This window comes from Octopus sinensis, linkage group LG9, assembly GCF_006345805.1.
Source record: "Octopus sinensis linkage group LG9, ASM634580v1, whole genome shotgun sequence".
Classification (NCBI taxonomy): domain Eukaryota; kingdom Metazoa; phylum Mollusca; class Cephalopoda; order Octopoda; family Octopodidae; genus Octopus; species Octopus sinensis.
The window spans coordinates 92,225,648-92,250,318 of NC_043005.1; the positions used below are offsets into that span (position 1 = coordinate 92,225,648).

At 37.2% G+C, this 24,671-nt stretch overlaps 1 protein-coding gene across 2 annotated transcripts in view; it reads left to right on the forward strand.

Annotated features, from left to right (window-relative positions):
* The first annotated feature begins 277 nt into the window (after positions 1-277).
* Positions 278-24,671, forward strand: part of LOC115215883 (organic cation transporter protein-like) — a 33,500-nt gene continuing 9,106 nt past the window's right edge. The window contains exons 1-7 of one of the 2 annotated variants that reach the window (XM_029785230.2): positions 278-522; positions 6,562-6,775; positions 9,609-9,712; positions 14,078-14,232; positions 18,568-18,736; positions 22,949-23,188; positions 24,406-24,629. In XM_029785230.2, the coding sequence (XP_029641090.1) occupies positions 380-522; positions 6,562-6,775; positions 9,609-9,712; positions 14,078-14,232; positions 18,568-18,736; positions 22,949-23,188; positions 24,406-24,629 (1,249 nt within the window). In that variant the 5' untranslated portion in view covers positions 278-379. Of the gene's footprint in view, positions 523-1,790; positions 1,873-6,561; positions 6,776-9,608; positions 9,713-14,077; positions 14,233-18,567; positions 18,737-22,948; positions 23,189-24,405; positions 24,630-24,671 lie in introns of those variants that run through there. The other variant, XM_036506149.1, reaches the window with a different exon arrangement.

Genomic DNA, 24,671 nt, shown 5'->3' on the forward strand with positions numbered 1-24,671 from the left:
CACAAGGCCAGCAATTTCAGGGAAGGGGATAAGTCAATTACATCAGCCCCAGTATTCTACTGGTACTTATTTTATCAGCCTCAAAAAGGATGAAAGGCAAAGGTAACCTCAGCAGATTTGAAATCAGAATGTACAGACAGATGAAATGCCACTAAGCATTTTGTCCAGTGTTCTAATGAGTCTGCCAACTTGCCAATTTAAAGATTAAATTAATAATAACAGTTTAATTAAAACTTACCTATAGTAATTTTAATACAGTTGGTTGGCATTACATGATGATAAGCTGTTTAAGTGTTAGATAAAATAAGTTTATCAAGTAATAGTTGAAAAACAAACAAAACTGTTAAATTTATTATTTTTTCTCAAATTATAAAAACTAATGGATAGTGAAGTAGTCATTTCAAGTATTGGTGGGTTTGGACGCTACCAAAAGATCCAGCTTGCTATATTCAGTGTTCCTTGGATTGGCGGGGGACTTCAACTTGCCCTTGCTATCTTTATATTAAGAGTCCCAGCATTCAGGTAACACATTTTTTTCCTTTTTCTTTGTTTTTAATTTCCAGGCTTATAAGCATATCAGGTGTGTGTATCATAACAAAGGAATGTTGTAAATAATTGAAAGACAAAGCAATGCTTCAGGTAAGACCTTTTTTTTCTTTTTGTGACATACTAATGTATTATTACTTTTGTTGTTGTTGTTGTTATTGTATGGAGATTAGTTTGCTTTATTTTTCGTTTTTTATTTTTATTTTTACTTAAAGTAGATGAAACAAATAGCTTTCTTATTGTTAAAAACTATGTACTTTTATGTGCATACTGAAAGCTAAAAGGGCACACATTTCACCAGCAATTTTGTGGGGTGGTGGGGTTGTTAAATAATGAATTTATTTAAAGTAATTTAAGAGAGGTCACTGTGAAGGCTGCTTTTGTTGTTTAGTCCCAGTTTAGCTGCTACTTCTAACATGAACAGCAACCACTTAATAGCTTGCTCGCTGGTTAAAAAAATGTTATTCTTTCACAAAATGAAAATAAACTGCTTAATACTTTTGATAGGCTAACAATTGCTAGAATTGTTCAAAATTAATCTGATCAAGGTTAAAAATATAACAAATTTATCTTTGTTCATAATATAAATTATGTCAAATCAAGTGTATCAAACAGTACTTTGGATTCTATTGTCTCACTTTTCCACTTTGACACTTATTTAAAAATCATACACTTTTCCTTCATTTTTTCTGTCATTTGATATTTAACATTTTTATTATTGTCCATTAAATAACCATTCATTACTGTAACTTATGTTGACTAATATATTTCTTTATTTTTATATATGTTTCTTTATATTCATGTTGACTATTAGCAATTATTTCAGTCTTGACTAATGGCAACCATTAGAATTTTGCATATTTACAGCTATTACAAGTCAAGCCCAATCTATAATACAATTAGAGATTTTTAATTAATGACCCCTCATAAACTCACAGTTGATACATCTCTTTTCTGCGGAGAGACAGGTAGTCACTCTCCCTTATCTATTTTTTTCCTCTTTTTGTTTTGTGTCATTACACCATAAAACCAATAAGTATTGTTAGATTTAGATATAACAGGCTTCCAGAAGGATTTTGTCTACCAAGTTCCACACAGAAAGTATTTGTCAACCTGGGCTTACGGCAGAGTATGCTTATCCAAAGTATCCTGCAGACGGATTGACTTCAGATCCTCTTAGTTGCAAAGTGAGGTTCTTAACTACACAACTGTGCTTGGATGCTTGACCAGTTTCATGTACCAGTATGTTGATCGCCTTTGATTGTCATTTCTAGTGTCAGATTCTGCTTACGCAAAAGCAGAAACTCTTATGGAATCTATAACCAGGTATTTCATATACTCACCTGTCTCTGTTTAGTGGAGTATTTTCAAATTTTCAAATCCACAACTTTTGCTTACTCTTGGTTTTTACTTAGAAGAGGAAAATCCAACACCTTATAAACATGGGATTATTTTGCCTTGCTACAAACTGTTCCCCAAGTTTTCTTTTTAATGCATTGAGTCAGTGAGACCGTTTAAGCTTATTCTCACCAAAGCAAAATTGTGTTATCTCCATTCATAACAAGTAGGAAATAGATACTTCAAGTTCTGTTGTGTTTGGGGAAAGTGTGTGTGTGAGACAGGCTTCTTTCAGTTTCTGTTTACTAAATTCACTCACAAACCTTTGGTTGGCCTGAGGCTATATTAGAAGCTCTTACTCCAGGTGCTGTGCAATGGGACAATAATATTATTACTTGAGGAAAACATTTCTGTTCTTTGAGCGATTGTCTAAATAACTCATAATTGAGAGGCATGTTCAGTGGAGACTCCTTATATGTTTTGACAACAAATAAAGAAGAGGAAATTATGAGAAGCATGAAGTATCTTTCGCTTTTGGATTTGGTTTGCAAGATTCTTTATATGAATTTGTGTGTTGAAGCATATTTTGTGGTGTCTGGGGAGAGTCATTTTCTTTTTGTGCCTTATAATATAACACACTCACCGGTAAAACTTCCACTTGTTTCCTTCTTTATTTTCCTAAAATTTTCGAAAATTTTAGAAAAATAAAGAAGGAAACAAGTGGAAGTTTTACCGGTGAGTGTGTTATATTATAAGGCACAAAAAGAAAATGACTCTCCCCAGACACCACAAAATATGCTTCAACACACAAATTCATATAAAGAATCTTGCAAACCAAATCCAAAAGCGAAAGATACTTCATGCTTCTCATAATTTCCTCTTCTTTATTTGTTGTCAAAACATATAAGGAGTCTCCACTGAACATGCCTCTCAATTATGAGTTATTTAGACAATCGCTCAAAGAACAGAAATGTTTTCCTCAAGTAATAATATTATTGTCCCATTGCACAGCACCTGGAGTAAGAGCTTCTAATATAGCCTCAGGCCAACCAAAGGTTTGTGAGTGAATTTAGTAAACAGAAACTGAAAGAAGCCTGTCTCACACACACACACACACACACACACATGACAGGCTTCTTTCAGTTTCTGTCTACCAAATCCACTCTCAATTCTTTGGTTTACCCAAAGCTATAGTAGAAGGCACTTGTCCAACGTTCCACACATGCAGTTGGGGAGCAAGCTTCTTACCACACAGCTACACATGTGCCGATGTGTAAATGTGTGTGCGTACATATATATATATATATTAATAGTAATGCATACATATTTATATGTATGTATATATGTGTGTATATGTGTGCATGCATATAAATATGGTGTGGCTGTGAGGTAAGAAGCTTGCTTCCCAACGACATGGTTCTGGGTTCAGTCCCACTGTGTGGCACCTTGGGCAAGTGTTTTCTAGTATAGTCTCAGGCTGATCAAAGCCCCATGAGTGGATTTGGTTGATGGATACTGAAAGAAGTCCATCGTGTGTGTGAGTGTGTGTGTGTGTGTGTGTGTGTGTGTGTGCGCGCGTGTGTGCATGTGTGCCCTTTTCTTATCTTTCCTTGTGGAATATCTAATCTTCTAGTAACTACTACCCCTCCTGCATAGATCAATATTTTTAGTATCTATCTGACTAATAACAGAATCTACTTTCCTAGTCATATCTAGCAACTTCCTTCTGTTGGTACCTTTTAATATTGGCAATCTTCTTCTTACTTCTTTACTCATTACTTCCTGCAACTTATCTAAAATCTTCTGATCTTCCTCACTTAAATCACTTAAATTGCTGGTGCAAGTTCTCCCTTCCTTATTAGTAGTGCTATTATTATTTTTTCCATTAGCTTCCTCTTTGGTTTGAGCTGTATCTCTTATGCTGTTGTTTGTTTTTCCTACTGCCTGGTCTTTCTTTTCCAATTCTCTTGTGATTTGTTCTACCCCCAATGATGTCATCCACTTTCTTCTCCTAATAGCATTAGCTTGATCTACTAGTCTATGCTCAGTCACCTTAAACATACCTTTCTCTATCCAATGTGTTAGCATCTGTTTTCTATAGTCCCTTCTTTTAGGTTCACTTTCTAAGTAGCACTGCATCACTCTCCTGTTTTCTTTGCTGGTCCACTTCCTCCTTCATACTCTATTATCTGCTTAGGATAACAGCTGTGGTCAGTGTACATCTTTACTGAACCATTGCTAAGCAAGAGCCCTTCACTCTTAAAGATCCAACCTCATTTTCGTGGTTACAACCAATCTCTACGTAAACTCCTGTCTCTCATAAACTGACGTAACATAACGTCCATCGCCATCATCATCACTACTATTATTTTTCGACATCTCATAGTTTCATGAAACTTTCTATTGCATCACTTGCTGCACAGTTGTGCTGGTGCTGTGTGTTTCATTTTCGTTTTTCTTTGGGAAATATTGGATTGCATCAGTATGTTTTGTTATGGGGTTTGGTTTGAGTCTCCTGTTGTATTAGTTTTTGTATTATGTTGTTTGAGCAGAGCAAATTGTGTTCTGTAAGGTATCAGAATTCTATGGCACCTGTGGGCATTGTTCATCTTATTGGGTATTATCCCAGGAGATTACATCAGGGTAGGAGAGTGTGCGCCTCTGATATCGCGAGCAGATGGCTTCCAGAGGAGAAGAGTAGAAATTACTTCGTTTTCAGCTCTACAACAATGTCCAGCAAACTGGACTCTTCTACCTTTCACAAGATATGATACAGGTGGTAATTTCCCATATATTTGGACCTCTGTAATGCTATGATGGACCATGAGGTCTGGCGTAACATAGTAAATTCCATTGTCTCGATCACGATCGAACAATGATGAATGATGATGATGATTGGGTATTCACTGTGTGAGTTGTGTAAATCATAAATCGATCATTTCATAGTATTCATGGTTATTTGTCCATCATTCTTTTTGTTTGTTTATTGGATTTGTTATGGGTCCATCTTTACTTTTTGCCAGAACACTGCCCATAGACATTTGTTGATGCTTCTTTCGTATTTATAATTATTATTGAGGTATAAGCGCAAAACCAAGAAGAAACAGCAATGTGTTGATATGGATAGATATGGATGCATTGTTTGTATAGATGTATTGCAGTCCTTTTGTTTTTCCTGTATCTTCACTTCTTGGTGTTTTCCAGGAGTTGTTTTGTTGTCAATTATTGATGTTGTTTTTATTGTCTTTTGTGTTGAAGGGTTTTTTTTCCCAGGTTTTGGTAGTGGTTGTTGTTGCTGGTCTTGTTTTTTGGCAGCAGTTGGACAATCATTTTTCCGATGTGTCTCACTGTTGCGCAAATAACACCATGGCCTCCTGCCCTCCACCACTACATACAAATTGTGTCCTTATGCTAATTAAATATTTGTGGGTAATTTAGTGATCGATTCTTGATCGATTTGTAAGAGAATTTATAGCTTTTTACCCGTCGAGTTTTGCTGTTCAAGGACAGCAATTTCTAAAATATTAGCTTCCTCCATTTCGAAGCAGATGGCAAATAACAACCATTGCATCTCTACCTCTGGAGTCACATTCTTTATTGTCACCTTCGTTACTCTTTGCCCAAGATAACTGGGTATCATTATCAACTGGTCTGTACGAAGAGTGAGTGTCGAAAATTGTTTTGCTAATTTTTCGCTGTAGAAACGAACTTGAACAATGGCAAATTTATACCACCAATTGATGTATTCTTTATGTGTCCATACAGGGCAAAGGCATTTTTCAATTTTTTCCTGTGCTGCGTTTTCGAGGTTATTTTTGTTTCTGTACTCAATATTTTGTCGATGATGGGTTTTTTTGTGTATGTTCTAATATGTTCTGAGGGATGTGTAAATGTAAATTTTCGCCTTCTTTGTGGAGTAGTGTTTTTGTTTCTTTGATCTGTTGTGCAGTGAAAGATACAATTGTTCTCTTTTGTTTAATTGCTTCGGTGAAATTTGTTTTGGTGGTGGTGGTGGTGGTGGTGGTGGTGGTGGTGGTAGTGTTGGTGGCAGAGGTGTCAGTTGTAGTAGTGGTGTTGTTGTTGGCGGTTATGGTGGCTGGCATAGTGACGATATCATTGTTGTTGGTGGTGGTAGCAGTGGTAGTCTTGGTGGTGGTGGTGGTGGTGTTGGTGACGACAGGGCTGTTAACGATCGTAGCTGCAGCGTTCACTTCTACGTCACTCAGGTTTGCCTTTGATTTCTTAATATTTTTCATATCTGTACTTGTATGTGCACGTGCAGAAGTTTTTTTTTCTCCTAGCGTTTCAAGGCTAGGGAAATGCTGGTCCATGAACGAAGTTGACCAGTATCTTTTCCTTGTATATGATGATGAGGTGCACTTTGAAGGAGATTTGTCTGTATTTTTCATATATTTTCTTTCCTGTTTATGAGTGCCTATTCACTAAAAGATCAAGAAAAGTTGAGTGGAGTCATTCTACTTCACCATTACAATACAATTTTGGATATATCAGTAATACAGTGATTGCTTTACTTATTTTTTTCGTGAACTCTTTTACAAAGTTGTACTCATAAGCTCCATTTAATGTCGATATTAACTTAATAAAATAATTTTATTTTGCAAAGAAACTATAATTATTAACCAAAATATAATAGTGTGACTTATTTCTTCATGACAGGTGTGCTATTCCAGGCTGGGAAAATGATACTTACAAAGTGCAGAGTGATACTCATGCGTGGTATATAAACCATTCCTTGCCCAGTGACAATAGAAAATGTAAGGTTTATCAATTTAACTATTCAGATTTTAATGATTGGAATAGCTCTAAAGAAGTCAACTGTCATGCATGGGTCTATGACAAATCAAGCGTTCCATCAACAGCTGCTTCTGATGTAAGTATGACTTCTTTCTTTCGAAATCTTTCATAAAAATATTGAATAGTTTCATGCTGTTGTTCCCAGAAAAAGTTCAAAGGGTAGAATCACTAAAGGTGGAATTTGGTCTAACTTACTACATTCTGATTTCAAATCCTGTGAAAGACAACTATGTCGTTTCATTCTTCCAAGGTTTATAAAATAAAGTACCGATCATGTACTGGGGGTGATTTCATCAACTAACTACTTCCTTGTCAATTTTCTGGCCTGGTACCCATGTTAAAATTTACCATTTTTTCTCTGGCAATAAAATATTTTTGTCAATAGAATAAACATCATATGATATTTTAAGAATTTAATGCAGTTATCATTGCTCTGTTGAAATCATGGATATTTAAGCTTGTGGCTTGGTTAGCTGGAAATTTGTTCAAGCTGTGTGTCATTTCCCACATAAAACCAACCATAATATTCAGTTTTAATGAATCATATCTATTTCCATATTGACATTACAAAGGTTACTTACCAAATGTTGTTATTCTGAATGCCAGTAGCTATTTTGTGAGAATGATTGTTTGGCGAGAGGAGAAAATGTAAGTCTCCATGCTTGGTGAAGTGTTCTTTTAACACAAGGTCGAAATGACTTGGCTGCTGGTACACCAAGATAGCCTGTACATGTCTCCTGGCTCATCTAACTCCTCTGCCTTGTATTTCTCATGCATCTCAATTTATAACCATGATTTGGCATCAAACTACATGGAATTTTCCATTAGTTTTGCTACCACACAAATACACCAGAACAACAACTGGCTAAAAGATAGACCAAAATCACCTGATAGGTCATGTCCATCATTTGTTACTGGGTTGATGTAGTTTTGAATGCTAGCACCACTACAAGTTAATACAACATGACCAAATAAGAACTCATACTGCATTGCACTCATTTCCAAGACATTTAATTTGCAAACAGCCCATTACACCTAGCAGTGAATAGGTACTGTAGGATAGGGCCGAATTGCCACTGTAAACAAAGTTAAATAATATAACTGATAAGTGTCCTGTTAGCTTGCAGTGCTGGGTTCAATCCTCTTCTAATTCTGGAAAGAGTCAGGGAAAATTGCTCTAACATTGTTTCTTTGAACCAGCACAAGAAAATTAGTGTTTTCTTGTTTCATGTAACTCGATGTAACATTATGGTCTCTTTTCAACTAAGACCTTAGGTTTACAGAACTAACCCTCTACAACCTTCTCCACTCTATAACAGAAAAAAGAGCAAAGTCAACACTGGAAGGAAATTATCTCAGAATTGTAACCCATGAAGCTTCTCCTTAGTTTTTAATAAAAAATACATTTTAATTTTGTGTTTTCTTATTCTATTCTTGTTGTGGTGAAATCCTGACACCCCTGTGGGATAGCAAGTGAACTGTACTAAACCTTATAAAGGCACATGTGTACTGTCAGTGCGAGGCACAGTATGGTGTGTGCAGTCACATTTTTGAAGGCAGTTGTAGAAGTTGTTGAGAAGTTGTTGGTTCTGATTTAGCTTTTGTAGTGTCATAACACCGTTTCAGTGCAGTCTATATCCAAACTCAAGGATATAATAATTCTACAATTTCATTCACTTATTTTCCACTTGGAGTGGTGATATCATAGTTTCTTAAGAACATCAAATAAAAGTCCTAAGTTTCCCTCTATCTTAAAAACACATTTCATGTTTAGGAATTACTATAGAAATATTTCATCTCAGATTTCCAGTCATATAATCTTCAGTCAGCTTAAAGTCAATGATAATTTAATAATTCAAGTTATGAGCATCAACAATTATTTCTTAATATTATTTATTACTCAACAAAATTAAGGCAGTGAATTAGCAGAATCATAAGAGTATTGAACACCATACCTTGCTATATTTTGTAACACCATGAAGGTATATGGCCGAGTATTAAATGGTTAGAATGTTGGGCTCTTCATCGAAAGATTGTTGGTTTGATTCTTGGACTGGAAGGCACACTGTGTCCTTGAACAAGTCACTTTATTTTATGTTAATCCAGTCAGCTAAAACAAGTACCAGCCAAGTACTGATGCATCTCTCTCTCCTTCCAAAATGTTCCACTGAATCAAGAGTGGAAGGGCTAAAACTGTACCTATGTCTGCTTGTGACTCTATAGGTATCCTAAAAAAATTAGCAAAAGCCTGGTACATGCTACCAAGTCGAGCTCACTATTGAGTGAGTGATAGCTGCAGAATTCAGTTGCCTCACTCGATGTTTCCGTATACAAATTTTACCAAGATCAACTTTGATTTTCATCCTTCCAGGTTTCATAAAACGAAGCACCAATCAATTTATTTAACTAACCCCGTTACCCCTGACTTTTAACCTTATGCCTACCATAGAAACCATTATTACTAAACAAGATTAAATGAAAACACCATGCTGGATGAAACGAAATATTCATGAACGTAGAATCATAATGCATTAAATCCAAAATTCCACCAAAAATAGCAATTTTAAAATTTTCAAGTGTGCTGCAGAGCCTGAAAAAATATTTAACCACAAAGTTCTTTCTTTTAATCCTAATTCACAACAAAATATTGATTCTTGGTTACCAATTTCGAAAGTTGCATTTTTCACTCCACTCTAGAATAGAAATTAGGCACAAAAACTAGTTATCTCCCCATACTCAGAGCTGATAAGCTAAACCATTTTTTACCTCTGTTTGTAACTATTGCAAAACCTCTCTGGTTTTTTTCCAATTCTGGATGTTATCAAATTCCTTGTAGAAACAATCAAGAATATTTGCAAAAGTTTGCTTATATAGCTTCATAAAATTCCACCGAATTTGCTTTGTTGCAGCTAAACTTTGTCTGTCACAGAACCGTCTTTATCTCAACAATCAACATGCTTCTCATGGCAGGTGTCTTTGTCGGATCCTTGTTTTTTGGCACATTTTCTGATCAGTAAGTTCAAATTCAGATTATATTTCAATGTAAACTCATACGTGTATTTTTGTTCTCACCGTTTTTCTTTTTTCCTTGTTTCTATTATTGTTGTTGGTTATTGCTATTTTTGCTTTTTTATTGGTAACATTTTTTTATTATTCATTAACCTTTCAGCATCCAGGTTATTCTAGTCAAATGTACTATACTATTTTACTATTTTACTTGTTTCAGTCATTTGACTGAGGCCATGCTGGAGCACTGCCTTTTAGTCGAGCAAATCGCCCCCAGAACTTATTCCTCGTAAGCCTAGTACTTATTTTATCGGTCTCTTTTACCGAACCGCTAAGTTATGGGGACGTAAACACACCAGCATCGGTTGTCAAGCGATGTTGGGGGGGAAAACAGACACACAAACACACACACATATACATATATACGATGGGCTTCTTTCAGTTTCCATCTATCAAATCCACTCACAAGGCTTTGGTCAGCTCGAGGTTATAGTAGAAGACACTTGCCCAAAGTGCCACGCAGTGGGACTGAACCCGGAACCATGTGGTTGGTAAGCAAGCTACTTACCACACAGCCACTCCTGCGCCTATGTAATGCTTATTTATTCACACTGCTTTGAATTAAGCATGCATGTACTTCATAGTCTTGACATTTTGATGATGTGTCATTAATTTTTAGAATGACATTGTAGGGTAATTGTGATATACTGGATCCGACCAGTTTGAATGTAAGACAGGTAGAACATTTTGGCCAGATATGGCCAGTTTAAAGGCAAAGGGGTTAAACACCTTTTAGGATGGCTAAAAAGTGGAGTGCTTGCTTTATAAACACATTGTGGCATTTATATCACTTTACATTCTGAGTTCAAATCCCACCACAATAACAAGAAATCATTTCCCCAACAGCCGTAAAAAAAAAGTGGAAAAAAAGTTAATCCCTTCTTGTGAGGAGGATTCAATAAATTGTGCTCTTCAGACGCACTTTTTGTCAATATTAGAAAGATAATTATTCATAGCTATGGATATAGTAAAGATTGCAGAAAACCTGATAGGGTAGTTTCCGGTATCTTCAAGGTCCACTCAGTCTTAGCTTCTTGCTTATATGTCTTGATGTTGTTTGCATGCTACATAAAACCAAGGTCACTGTCCATTCAAATGATGTCGTTGATTACAATTTGCTGTGAAACCATGTCCAGCTTTTGAGCTGTTTGATGTTTGAAAGACTGAAGAAAAAACTTTCATTACCCATCTCGGAAACAGATGAAGGTCAACATCAGGAAGAGCATCCAGCTCTTACTGCTTCCAGTAAGTCTCATCAAACCCATGATAGCATGGAAAGCTGGATGTTAAAACAATGGGGATGATGATGGAGATGATGATGAGGAGGAGGAGGAGGAGGAGGACGACGACGACAACGACGATGACGATAATGATGTTAACAATGACAATGACGACAACAACAACAACGAATGCTTCAAATAGAGAAGACAGTCTCCTCCTCTCTCTCCTTCACTTATTCACCAACGTCAATGGTGACGTGCTAAGGTTAATTCAATATGTAGTTGAATTAACCCCTTTATGGAAGTATGACTGAATGTGTTCCATAAACTTTGTGCTGTGCCTGTGTAAAGAATCCAAGGTAGATGGATAGCAGAAACAATAAAGTACTAAACAAAATACCTTGCTTCATACCTTGAGTTTATAACTCATTACATATATATATATATATATATATATATATATATATATATATAAAGTTAATCTGAACAAGAAAGCACAAAAAAACACAACAACGCGAGGACGTGGAACAAATATAGTATTATTGGACGCTCAGGAAAGAAGCTCTTCGTCGGAAACATAGGAGAAGGAAAGATCCAGAGAAGGGAAGACAGAGGAAAAAAAAAATCGCCTACGGTACACACGCGGTCCGAAACACGGAGTAGTCGAAACAGGGGCAACTGAAGAAGGGGAATATTTCTTGTGTTGTATGTCTTGTACTCTGTTTTTTCGTTGTTTGAAAAAAGTCCATTTCCATGTTTCATGCCTTGCTTCATACCTTGAGTTTATAACTCATTACATATGTATGTGTGTGTGAATAGATTTAGTAGATGGAAACAGGAAAGAAGTCCGTTGCATAGGTATGTGTGTGTGAGAGAGAGAGAGAGAGAGACAAACAGACAGACAGAGAGTGTGTGTGCATGTGCGTATGCATGTGTCTGTGTTTGCGGTGTGTTTGTCTCTCACTGCCACTTGACAGCCATAACTTTGCAGTTTAGCAAAAGAAACCAATAGAACAAGGACCAGAGTTCAAAATAAGGACTGAGATCGATTTGTACCACTAAACCTTTCAATGTGGTGCCCAGCTGCAGTCTAATGACTAAAGTATAAGCTAAAATATTTTTCTCCTCATCTTTTATGTAAAACACCACACAGATTGTTGACTACCCTTGTGAAGTACCCCTCATCTATGCCCCTGTGGCTAATAAAACAAATCCTTATCATTATTATCATTACTATTATTATTATTCAGGCTGGCAGAATCGTTAGCCTGTTGGATGAAATGCTCAGCAGTATTTTGCCCATCACTATGTTCTGAGTTCAAATTCTACCAGCTACTTTGTCTTTCATCCTTTCAGGGTTGATAAATTAAGTACCAGTGAAACGCTGGGGTCGATGTAATTAACTAATCCCCCTGCCCCAGATTTCATGCCTTGTGCCTTTAATAAGAAGGATAATTATGATTATTATTATTATTTTATCCTTTACTTCTCAGAACATTTGGTTTTGTTTGTCCTGGCAGATTCTGTGAGAGGAGACAGCAACCTATTGTCAGAGATCTCACAGGGTCTATTTCTGCAGTTTGATACTTGGTTGTTAATTATTGTGGGAGACATTCAGCATCCAAGTACCAATCTCAAAATCCTAGCTGTCCCCAGCAGTGCAGCTTTTTGGGCTTGCTCTGCTTTCAAGTCCATTCTCATTTCTTTGACATATTTCTCAAGCTAGGTTGTTTGTGCTCTGAGTGCCCCTACAACTATTGGAATGACAGACACTCTCTTCATAGTCCACATTCTTGCAATTTCATCTTTTCATAGTCTGTACTTTTCAATCTTTTCTACTTCTTTGTCACTTATGCATGCATCTCCAGGTATGCAATTTCTGTGGTATTGGTTTCCTTTTTTCCTTTATCTACCACAACAAAATCTGGTCTACAAGCCTCAATTAGGGAATTGCATTGGATTGTAAAATCCCACAGTATCTTATGCTCCTAGTTCTAAGTGACTCTTTCTGGTTCATGTTCATACAACTTCTGTGCTCTGTCCAGGCTGTACTTTTCACATAACCTCCAGTGGACAAACTTAGCCACATTATCGTGCCTCCTTTTGTAGTGCTTCTGGGCCAGCTTTCTACACTCACTCATAATATGAGACTGTTTCGTTTCTGCTACCACATAACCTACAAAGGGGCAATTCACTACTCTTAACTATTTGAAACTTGGTATAATTAGTTCTCAGAGCTTGTTACTGGGTGCTACCTCAGTGCATCCTTTCAGATCACTTTTTCTTAGCCATCTCCAAGTATTGATCTTGTACCACCACCACCGCCGCCGCCGCCGCCGCCGCCACCACCACCACCACCATCATCATCATCATCATCATCATCATCATTATCATCATCATCATCATTATTATTATTATTATTATTATTATTATTATTATATTATTATTATTATTATGATGATGATGATGATTAAGGTGTCGAACTGGCAGAATCATTAGGAGTGTTGTTCTGAGTTCAAAGTCTGCTGAGGTCAACTTTGCCTTTCATTCTTTTTGGGTTGACAAAATAAGTACTAGTCATGAACCGTATTTAATAGTACCAATTAATCCACTGCCCTCAAAAACGTTGACTTTGTCCCTAAATTGGAAACCATTATAAAACACCCTGCCAAAAAACCATCAGCCCATGCTGGCATAAAAGACTGAAACACTTAAGATGATAAGTACAGTAATAATGGTGTTGGGATAAGTACATAGCCCATGATTTTAAGTATTTCCTCCCTCTCTCTTTCTTTGCCTTCAAAATTTTAAAGTTCTAGAGTTTCATGCTCAAAAAGCAAAAACAACAACCCCACCATCTAAAAAAACACTCAAATCCTAAGTGCAATCCTATGACTGCATTTTCAAAAACTTTCAGATGCAACAGAATTTTACATCAGTGAATAGATCACATTTTTGAGTGCCAAAAACCTTGACACCATTTTACAAACAGATGTGTAAGTGAAGTTAATGGTCTTTCTGAATGGTTAGCTTATGTTTTGAATTCTGCAACTGCAATAATTATTTTACCATTAATTTTTATTCTGTTCCAGGAAGGGCCGAAAGTTGTCTCTTTATTTGGCACTTCTTCTCAGCATTGTTACAGTCCTCCCACTCTATTTTGTTGGAAGCTTTGAAGCTCTTGCCACACTCCGTTTCTTTGCTGGTTCATCAGGAGCCAGTATTTTTATGGTTGCATTTATTCTTGGTGAGTTGATGACTACATTTCAGATAACTCCTTCCTAAAAACAATCCAGAACAAATACATCTACAGAAATCAATACATGTCCACCTAGATCAAACAATCAACATCCAAAAGAACACAAACACAGAAAACTGAGCCAACGCCTAGAAGTAAACCATTCTCTATCTAATAACAGGGACTTCTCATTAATTAGAAACACTAGAAGAAACCAACCTAGAGTTAGGAGTAATTTTTTCTCCCCAGCAACTAGAAACATCCAAGAGACCCCCTTTACCCTCAACAAAGAAACTCAACCTACGGATATTCATCCTATTTACCCAGACAGCACAACTGGCTCCCCAGCATTCCAAGCATAATTAAGCACCCTAACAATTCATTCCAGTGAAGAAATCTTAACCACGTGCTCCCAACCAGTTTACCCAGGCAGCAACACCAACCTCCCAGGAATCCCAATATAATAAGTAATAATAATACTGATTTAATTAATTACAATAATAACACCAATTATAACTTCTACCAACCAAATTACAATAAACATTTTTTAGACCAAGTGGAGAGAAACAGGGACACACGTTGGAACAAAATATACAGGAGAAACCCAAAGTAATTAACTTATCATAGAAAACTCTCTCTATAACAAAAACTTCTTAAGAAAATACATATTCAAATAACTAAACCATAATATCATGAATAGCAAAAACAAAACTGGTCGATATATTAAAAATTACATTAAAACTATGTAAAATGTGTGTGTTTTCCTTTTTTAATTTCTTATATATACATATATATATATATAAATATATATATATATATGCCCCTGGGAGCTCTTCTATGCTGATGACCTTGCTCTAATTGCTGAGTCACTATCAGAACTGGAGGAGAAGTTTCAGGTGTGGAAGCAAGGATTAGAATCGAAGGACCTTAGAGTCAACTTGGCTAAAACCAAAGTCCTAATAAGTAGGAAAGCAGGCAAATCACAAACACCTTCAGGTAGATGGCCCTGCTCGATCTCTAGAAAAGGCGTAGGTAGAAACTCTATAAGATGCACCAAGTGTAAGCTAGGGACACATAAGAGGTGCAGCAATGTCAAAGGAAGGCTAACTAGGAAGATAGTTTTTGTATGTGGCAGATGCTCAGGAGCAATAAACACTGAAAATACGCAGAGATCAACTTCCGCCACATTCCAGGGAGAAAAACTAGAAATAGTTGATAGCTTCCGTTACCTAGGTGACCAAAGGCCTCTCGCTCAGAGTAAAAGGCAGACTGTATGACGCATGTGTATGAACAGGCATGCTGCAAGGCAGTGAAACATAGGCCGTGACTGCTGAGGACATGTGTAATCTCACAAGAAATGAAGCCAGTATGCTCAGATGGATGTGTAATGTCAGTGTTCATACTCGACAGAGTGTAAGTACCTTGAGAGAAAAGTTGGACCTAAGAAACATCAGTTGTGGTGTGCAAGAGACACATTTGCGCTAGTATGGTCATGTGGCGAGAATGGATGAAGATAGTTGTGTGAAAAAGTGCCACACCCTAGCGGTTGAGGGAACCTGTGGAAGAGGTAGACCCAGGAAAACCTGGGACGAGGTGGTGAAGCACGACCTTCGAACTTTAGGTCTCACCGAGGAAATGACAAGAGACCGAGACCTATGGAAGTATGCTGTGCGTGAGAAGACCCGGCAGGACAAGTGAGACCATAACCTGTAGCCTCTACCTGGGATGTAGCCCGTCCACTTATGCATACCTTTTCCTTCTTGGGACACAAAACTCTACTTGTTAAGACCTGTTCAGGCAAGTGAAAATCAGAATCAAAATCAAAATCAAAATCGATCAACATTAATGGAAATTGTAGCTGTGATACTAGTGTCGGTGGCACATCCGAAAGTGGCCATTACCAGCGCCGCCCCAACTGGCCTCCATGCCAGTGGCACGTAAAAAGCACCAACCGATTGTGGCCGTTTGCCAGCCTCGTCTGGCACCTGTGCTGGTGGCACGTAAAAAGCACCCACTACACTCACGGAGTGATTGGTGTTAGGAAGGGCATCCAGCTGTAGAAACACTGCCAGATCAGACTGGGCCTGGTGCAGCCTTCTGGCTTCCCAGACCCCAGTTGAACTGTCCAACCCATGCTAGCATGGAAAGCAGACACTAAACGATGATGATGATGATGATGATATTGTTTATATTTCCCTTTCAAATGTTTACATGGAATTGACATTTTCATTGCAGACAGTTCATAGATTGTTAATTTATCACTCTCTTTTACTTGTTTCAGTCATTAGACTGTTGTCATGCTGGGGCACAGCCATGAAGAGATTTTAGTCAAATGAATCTGTCCCAGGACTAATATTTTAAAACCTGGTACTTATTCTATCAGTCTTTTTTGGTGAAATACCAAGTTACAGGGGATGTAAACAAATCAACACTGGATGTCTAGTAGTGGTGGGGGACAAACAGACACACACACAAACACACATATATATAAATAGATAGATAGATAGATAGATGTGTGTGTGTGTGTGTGTAATCAAAATAAGTAACAAGATGTTAAATAGTAATGCAGTACGACCTTTTCAAGTGGCTCCATTTAATTGAACAATGCAATCATTACATCAATTTAAATACAGAGCTATCTTCAGCTGCACAAATATGGATTTTCAACAGATATATTAATATAATTTACTACTATCTAATTGACTCTTTCTAAAGTTGTTTCTTTTTCTTGGTGGTTGAAAGGTAGCTGTGACAGTATGAAATTTATGACCAACAGCCAGCTATGAGCTGTCAAATCATTTTGCTCTTTATTCTAAATATATGCAGTCTTCTAGTCTTAGATTTTTTTGTTATAAATTGGAAATGAATTACAACTCTATGACCTCCACTGTGTTCCATGCCACTCTAAAAATTTGTAGTCTGTTCTCTTAGCTATTCTTGCTACAATAGTGACAACATGAAATTCTTCCATCCTCTTGGTCTGTTAAAATATTTAAGAAAAATTATATTAATATATTTTGTCTGTTGAAAACCCATATTTGTGCAGCTGTATTTAAATTGATGTAATGATTGCATTGTTCAAATAAATGGAGCCACTTGAAACGGTCGTATTGCATTACTACTTGGCATTCTGTTACTTATTTTGATTTTATTCCCCTTTCAGCTGTGCAGATAATTCTGAACTGACTTGGTGCTTCAACTACCTAATTCAACTGAATCTTAATTACTTATAATATATATGCTATACAAGAAGACACTTACCCAAGGTGCCATGCAGTTGAACTGAACCAAAAAACAATGTGATTAGGAAGAAAATTTCTTACCATACAGCCACGCCCGTTTCCAATTTTTCCAAGTCGTTCCATGCTTATTATTACAAGCCAACAAAATGCAATGAGCTGGCAGATATATTATCAAATTAGACAAAATACATAGTAGCATTTTTTTCTGCTTTGCCTTTCACTCTTTGTTGGGGAGGTCAACAAAAGTAATGGGTTGATGTAATTGATTAACCTCCTCCCTCTGAAACTGCTGCTGGACTTGTATTCAAATTTGAAACCATTATTACAAGCCAACAAGGGAGCTCTTACATGGTTGCTCTTCCTGCTAGAAATCTTAGCCAAATCTCCCTCAATTTACACTCTGTCATCTAAAAAGTATGAAGGTCACATTAGACAATATACTTATTAATGTTCAAAAGGCATGATGGCTATGGTTGGCACACCTTTCATCATAGGTCTGTTTGGACAAGGTTGATAAAAATAAAGACAGAATTGTTTGAGCGTTTGAGACAATGCTTTACAGTATAGCTTTCAGCTTCATGTTCTGAGTTCAAATCTTACCAAGTACCAACCAAGTGTTGGAGCAATTACCTCCCCACAAAATCTCCCCCCCCACATACTTATGTTGAAAGCAATGACTATAAAAAAAATTAAATTTAAAAACATTTGTTTTCTCCAGTATCAAAATTATTCACAATATATTCTACCTTGTTGTACCTACAGGAAAACCTACAATTGAAGATATCCCAGCCATGACCATCCAAACGTTTTCAGACTCACTGTACATTGGTGAACATTATCCAATGTGCTCCTTTTTTTTTTTAAGTGAAAACATGTAAATGGAGGGAAATTTGGTTAGTTTCTAGCTACCATCTATTCCTTAATTCATCTAAATAACCTAGTATGCCAAAGTTTCTTCTATCACACCATTCCATGCAAACTTATTCATATTACCAACCTTTATATAGTTTTTGTCTTTCAATATTCTAGCCAGAACCTAATTCTGGATTTAAAATGGTCATTTACTATTTCTATTAACATACTTGTTCTTACTTCATTGCAGCCATCGAGATAGTACCTCATTCTCACAGATCTCTGGTTGGTTTGTTCAGTCACATTGCATTTGCTACGGGTCAAATAGCAATGGCTGGAATTGCTTATTTGATTAGAGATTGGCATCTTCTGTGTCTGGCTGCATCTCTTATCTTTCTACCATTTTTCTTATATTGGTTGTAAGTTGACTTTGTTTATATCATTATTTTTTTCCTTTTCACATTTGATAGCTTGAATATAAAATGAACAAATCTTTTATCTTTTACCTTTTTCTTGTTTCAGCCACTAGGCTGCGGCCATGCTGGGGCACCGACTTTGAAGAATCTTTTGGCTAACCCCAGTCCTTACTTTTTGTTAAGTCTGGTACTCATTCTATCTGTCTCTTTTGCTGAACTTCTAAGTTACAGGAATATAAACACACCAACACTTACTGTTAGGTGGTTGTGGGAAACAAACACACACACATATACAACAAGCTTCTTTCAGTTTCTGTCAACCAAATCCACTCAGAAGGCTTTGGTTGGCCCAAGACTATAGTAAAAGACACTTGCCAAGGTCCCATACAGTGGGACTGAACTCTGAACCACATAGTTAAGAAGCAAGCTTCTTACCACACAGTTATACCTGCTCCTTTGAAAGCTTATGATAATTCAAGACAACATTTTGATGCAGTCTATAGCACATTTTCTGGCATACAAGTCGATATAGTATATATATTTCTTTACTGCTCACAAGGGGCTAAACATAGAGGGGACAAACAAGGCCAGACAAAGGGATTAAGTCGATTACATCGACCCTAGTGCAAAACTGGTACTTTATTTATCGACCCCGAAAGGATGAAAGGCAAAGTCAACCTCGGCGGAATTTGAACTCAGAACGTAACAGCAGACGAAATACTGCTAAGCATTTTGCCTGGCGCACTAACGTTTCTGCCAGAATATAGTATATAGTGTAAACATGTAGTGTAAACATTCAAACATTATGACTATCTTTCCAAATCCTGCTGCATTTCACATAGAATATTTGGTTCTCCAAAGACATTTTGGTGTATAAGTTAACCTACCTTTTCTGGGTGTGAAATTGAGTTGACTTCTTTAAACAGTTTGATGTCTCTGTAAATTCTAATAGATTCCTAATTTTAATTTCTTACTCATTGATATATAGGGATTTACTCTTCATTGATAACATTTCAATAAAAGATTCTATTTTTTTTATAGAGAAATTTGGTTTTGGTTACAGATTGCTGAAAATCGTTATTTACAATGATAAGTGGACACATGAGGTGCATTTGTGATTACTTCAAAAGTCCAGTGTTTCTACAAAACTTGTGTATTCTCCACAATTTCTCTTGTGTAGCCCAGTTTGAAGATTGTTGCTGTAGGACCTAATTTCCAGTAAACTAAACTTAGAAAGAAAGCCAGAGGTACTTTGGCCAAATATGGAGTGTTGTGCTTGTGATCAGATAAGAAGAATCTACTAAGATGCGGGAAATGCTGTGTGGTAGGAAGCTTGCTTCCTAACCACATGGTCTTAAGTTCAATCCCACTACATGGTACTTTGGGCAATTATCTTGTTATAGCCCTGGGTCAATCAGTCTTGTGAGTAGATTTGGTTGATGGAAACTGAAAAAAAGCCTGTCGTATACATATGTGTGATCTTTGTGTTTGTCCCATTGCAATAGCGTAAGTGCCAAGCTTTAAGAAATTTAAATATAGGAGTTGATTTGTTCAATTAAACCCTTCAAGGTGGTGCCCCAGTATGGCTGCAGTCCAGTGAGTGAAACTAGTAGAAGATAAAAGGATATTCTTTATCCTCTGCAAATGTATCACTTTGAGAATCATAGACAGACAAATGAATGCTTTTCTATATTTCTAAGATGAGGAATTATGTCCATTATTTACAATAGATGGATAGATGTCCTCACCTTGTTTGTTGTTACCAAATGAGCACTCCATTAGTCAAGTAAAGGGTTGGGTTTGAAATTCCACCAGAACACCCGATGAAGGCTGGAGAGTACATCAGCCGAAATGCTGTGGTAACAACAAGCAAGGTGAGGACATCTATCCATCCATTGTAAATTATGTGAAGAATCCTTATTTGTCTATTCCTTTACTTTGGGGCAGGGGGTTTCAGTTACTGGACTGCAACCACGTTGAAAAAACATTCTAATGTTGTTTACAAAAATTCTACAATGTCATTTTTAATTGTTAGACTAGATTTTTTTTTAAAAAGCCTTAAAAAGGAAAAGAAAGTTCTCAAAAGATCCAGCAAAACTCCAGAGGAATAAATAAGAAAAAGTGAATTTGTTTTGTCCTATACTTCAACTACTTGCTTTGAGAATAACGTCTTCCCACTACTATCAGAGGTCCTGAAAAATATGGGTCATGGGTTTTGTACTTTGCGTCATATAAACCCCTTGGAAATTCAGATAAGCTCACATCTTATGTGCCCATTGGTTCAAAGTAGACTTTAGACAGAGTAAGAAGGGCGATGTCAGTCTGTTGCTCATCTCACCAGCTGCTGCAAGGCCTCATTTTCAGTCAGGTGGACCAACATGAAAGAAATTGCCTGGTTAGAGGGGAGGAGAGAAGGTCTGTGATGAAGTGGTTAGAGTGGAGGAGAGAAGGTCTGTGATGAAGTGGTTAGAGTGGAGGAGAGAAGGTCTGTGATGAAGTGGTTAGAGTGGAGGAGAGAAGGTCTGTGATGAAGTGGTTAGAGTGGAGGAGAGAAGGTCTGTGATGAAGTGGTTAGAGTGGAGGAGAGAAGGTCTGTGATCAAGTGGTTAGAGTGGAGGAGAGAAGGTCTGTGATCAAGTGGTTAGAGTGGAGGAGAGAAGGTCTGTGATCAAGTGGTTAGAGTGGAGGGGAGAAGGTCTGTGATCAAGAGGTTAGAGTGGAGTTGATGATCTTAGATTCTAGGTTTGATTCAGTTTGAGAATCAAACCTAGAATCTAAGATCATCAACTCCACTCTAACCTCTTGATCACAGACCTTCTCTCCTCCACTCTAACCACTTGATCACAGACCTTCTCTCCTCCACTCTAACCACTTGATCACAGACCTTCTCTCCTCCACTCTAACCACTTGATCACAGACCTTCTCTCCTCCACTCTAACCACTTCATCACAGACCTTCTCTCCTCCACTCTAACCACTTCATCACAGACCTTCTCTCCTCCACTCTAACCACTTCATCACTGTCCTTCTCTCCTCCACTCTAACCACTTCATCACAGACCTTCTCTCCTCCACTCTAACCACTTCATCACAGACCTTCTCTCCTCCACTCTAACCACTTCATCACAGACCTTCTCTCCTCCACTCTAACCACTTCATCACTGACCTTCTCTCCTCCACTCTAACCACTTCATCACAGACCTTCTCTCCTCCCCTCTAACCACTTCATCACAGACCTTCTCTCCTCCACTCTAACCACTTCATCACAGACCTTCTTTCCTCCACTCTAACCACTTCATCACAGACCTTCTCTCCTCCACTCTAACCACTTCATCACAGACCTCTCCTCCACTCTAACCACTTCATCACAGACCTTCTCTCCTCCACTCTAACCACTTCATCACAGACCTTCTCTCCTCCCCTCTAACCACTTCATCACAGACCTTCTCTCCTCCACTCTAACCACTTCATCACAGACCTTCTCTCCTCCACTCTAACCACTTCATTACAGACCTTCTCTCCTCCACTCTAACCACTTCATCAGAGACCTTCTCTCCTCCACTCTAACCACTTCATCACAGACCTTCTCTCCTCCACTCTAACCACTTCATCACAGACCTTCTCTCCTCTCTAACCACTTCTTCACAGACCTTCTCTCCTCCACTCTAACCACTTCATCACAGACCTTCTCTCCTCCACTCTAACCACTTCATCACAGACCTTCTCTCCTCCACTCTAACCACTTCATCACTGACCTTCTCTCCTCCACTCTAACCACTTCATCACAGACCTTCTCTCCTCCCCTCTAACCACTTCATCACAGACCTTCTCTCCTCCACTCTAACCACTTCATCACAGACCTTCTCTCCTCCACTCTAACCACTTCATCATAGACCTTCTCTCCTCCCCTCTAACCTCTTGATCACAGACCTTCTCTCCTCCACTCTAACCACTTCATCACAGACCTTCTCTCCTCCACTCTAACCACTTCATCACAGACCTTCTCTCCTCCCCTCTAACCACTTCATCACAGACCTTCTCTCCTCCACTCTAACCACTTCATCACAGACCTTCTCTCCTCCACGCTAACCACTTCATCACAGACCTTCTCTCCTCCACTCTAACCACTTCATCACAGACCTTCTCTCCTCCCCTCTATCAAAGCATTATGAAAATAACAACCAACTCTTAATAAATTATATTTTCCTTCTTTTCAGCATCATAGATGAATCACCAAGATGGTTAATTTCCAATAGTAAATTTGAGGAGGCAAAAGATATTTTTGAAAAGATTGCCAAAAGAAATAAGGCTGTATTTACTCCTTCTTCCTTGCAGCAAAGTCAGGAAACAACATCTCAAATCACAGACCAAACAAAACCAACTCAAAAAGTCAGTCTTTTTCATTTGTTCAAATCAAGAATTTTATTAATACGATGTGCAATAATTTCCTTCAACTGGTAAGTAATATTTTATTAAATTTTAAGTTTGAATTCAAGCTGAAACTTTACTAATTTTAACATTCTGTCAACCAGTGAGATATCTCTAACTTTAGACAGATTAGAAATTTCTCTTTATTTCTTGATTCTATAAAGGCAATAAGACTGGTAATCTCATGATTACCAGTCATGATCATAAGATCATGGGTTCAATTCCTGTAAATGGAATTTGCAGATTCTCTGTTTATTTGAAGCAAGTTTCATAAAAGGATATTCTCCTAATGCAACTTTCAGAAACTGTCAGTAGAATTACTTTCCAAAGTAAATATGTGGAGCATCTTATCCTAACAGACCAAAATGCATATATATATACATAGGGGGGGGGGGAGTAAGAAAAATCAACAAAAATGCACGTTGTAAATAAAAAAAGTGGAGGCTTTTTATGAAAGGTAACGACAGATATATACAATTAGATGAACTGAGGTAAGAATAAAAGTAATAAAAGTCATAAAAGTCATTTATTATGAAATTATTAAAGAGATTCAAGCATACCGCAGTTTCGTAAGATACTATTCATTGCTTTTTACTTTTTTTATTTACAATGTGCATTTTCGTTGATTTTTCTTACTTTCCCCTTACATTTCCACGTGTAGTTTCTATTTTTTTTTTGTAACATATTTCTATTATATATATGTGTGTGTGTGTGTGTGTGTGTGTGTGTGTGTGTGTGTGTGTGTGCGTGTGTGTGTGTGTGTGTGTGTGCATAAACATGATTTACAAGTGTACGTGTGAATGTTTATATTCTGCATCATCAAATGAAAGCATAGAGCAAAAGCATGGTGACTTTGAATTGACATTTCCTGTCGACAAATCGTCCTCTATCTCTGTTTTCAAAGACAAATGGAATTAATGGAATAAAAAATAAACAGTTCCTTATTTAAAATAAGGCAAGGATTAGACACATGAAAGGTATCTCGCTTTAAAACAATGATTCAATAATAAATACTCAGCTAACCCATGCTCACATGGAAAACAAACATAAAACAAATGGACTAATGAATTACACTTAAAGATGATTAGAGAATACGTGTACTTATTGCATCCATTTGCTATAAACAGGAATATTTTTCTAGTTAATATTTTAGTTTCTCATCATTTACAATTATATTTTGTTTTTCGGTTTTGTATCAAAAGTTGAAGAATATATTGAACTAGTTCATTTTGCTTCTCTTTTACAGGATGGTTGTGAACATGGTTTTTTTTGGACTCCTCTTTGGTGTAGGAGAACTTGGCTTAAACATATATTTCAGTACATTTCTTTTTGCTGCTGTGGAGTTTCCAGCCTACATTTTCCTTTATTTCACTTTGGACAGATGGGGAAGGAAACCTCTTTATTGTTCATTAATCTTATTATGTGGAGTGGCATGTGCTTCATCATCATTTGTGTATGTTTGGGGAAAAGGTTTGTACTAAGTTTTTGCATCTGGTTTACTAGATTCTTTGT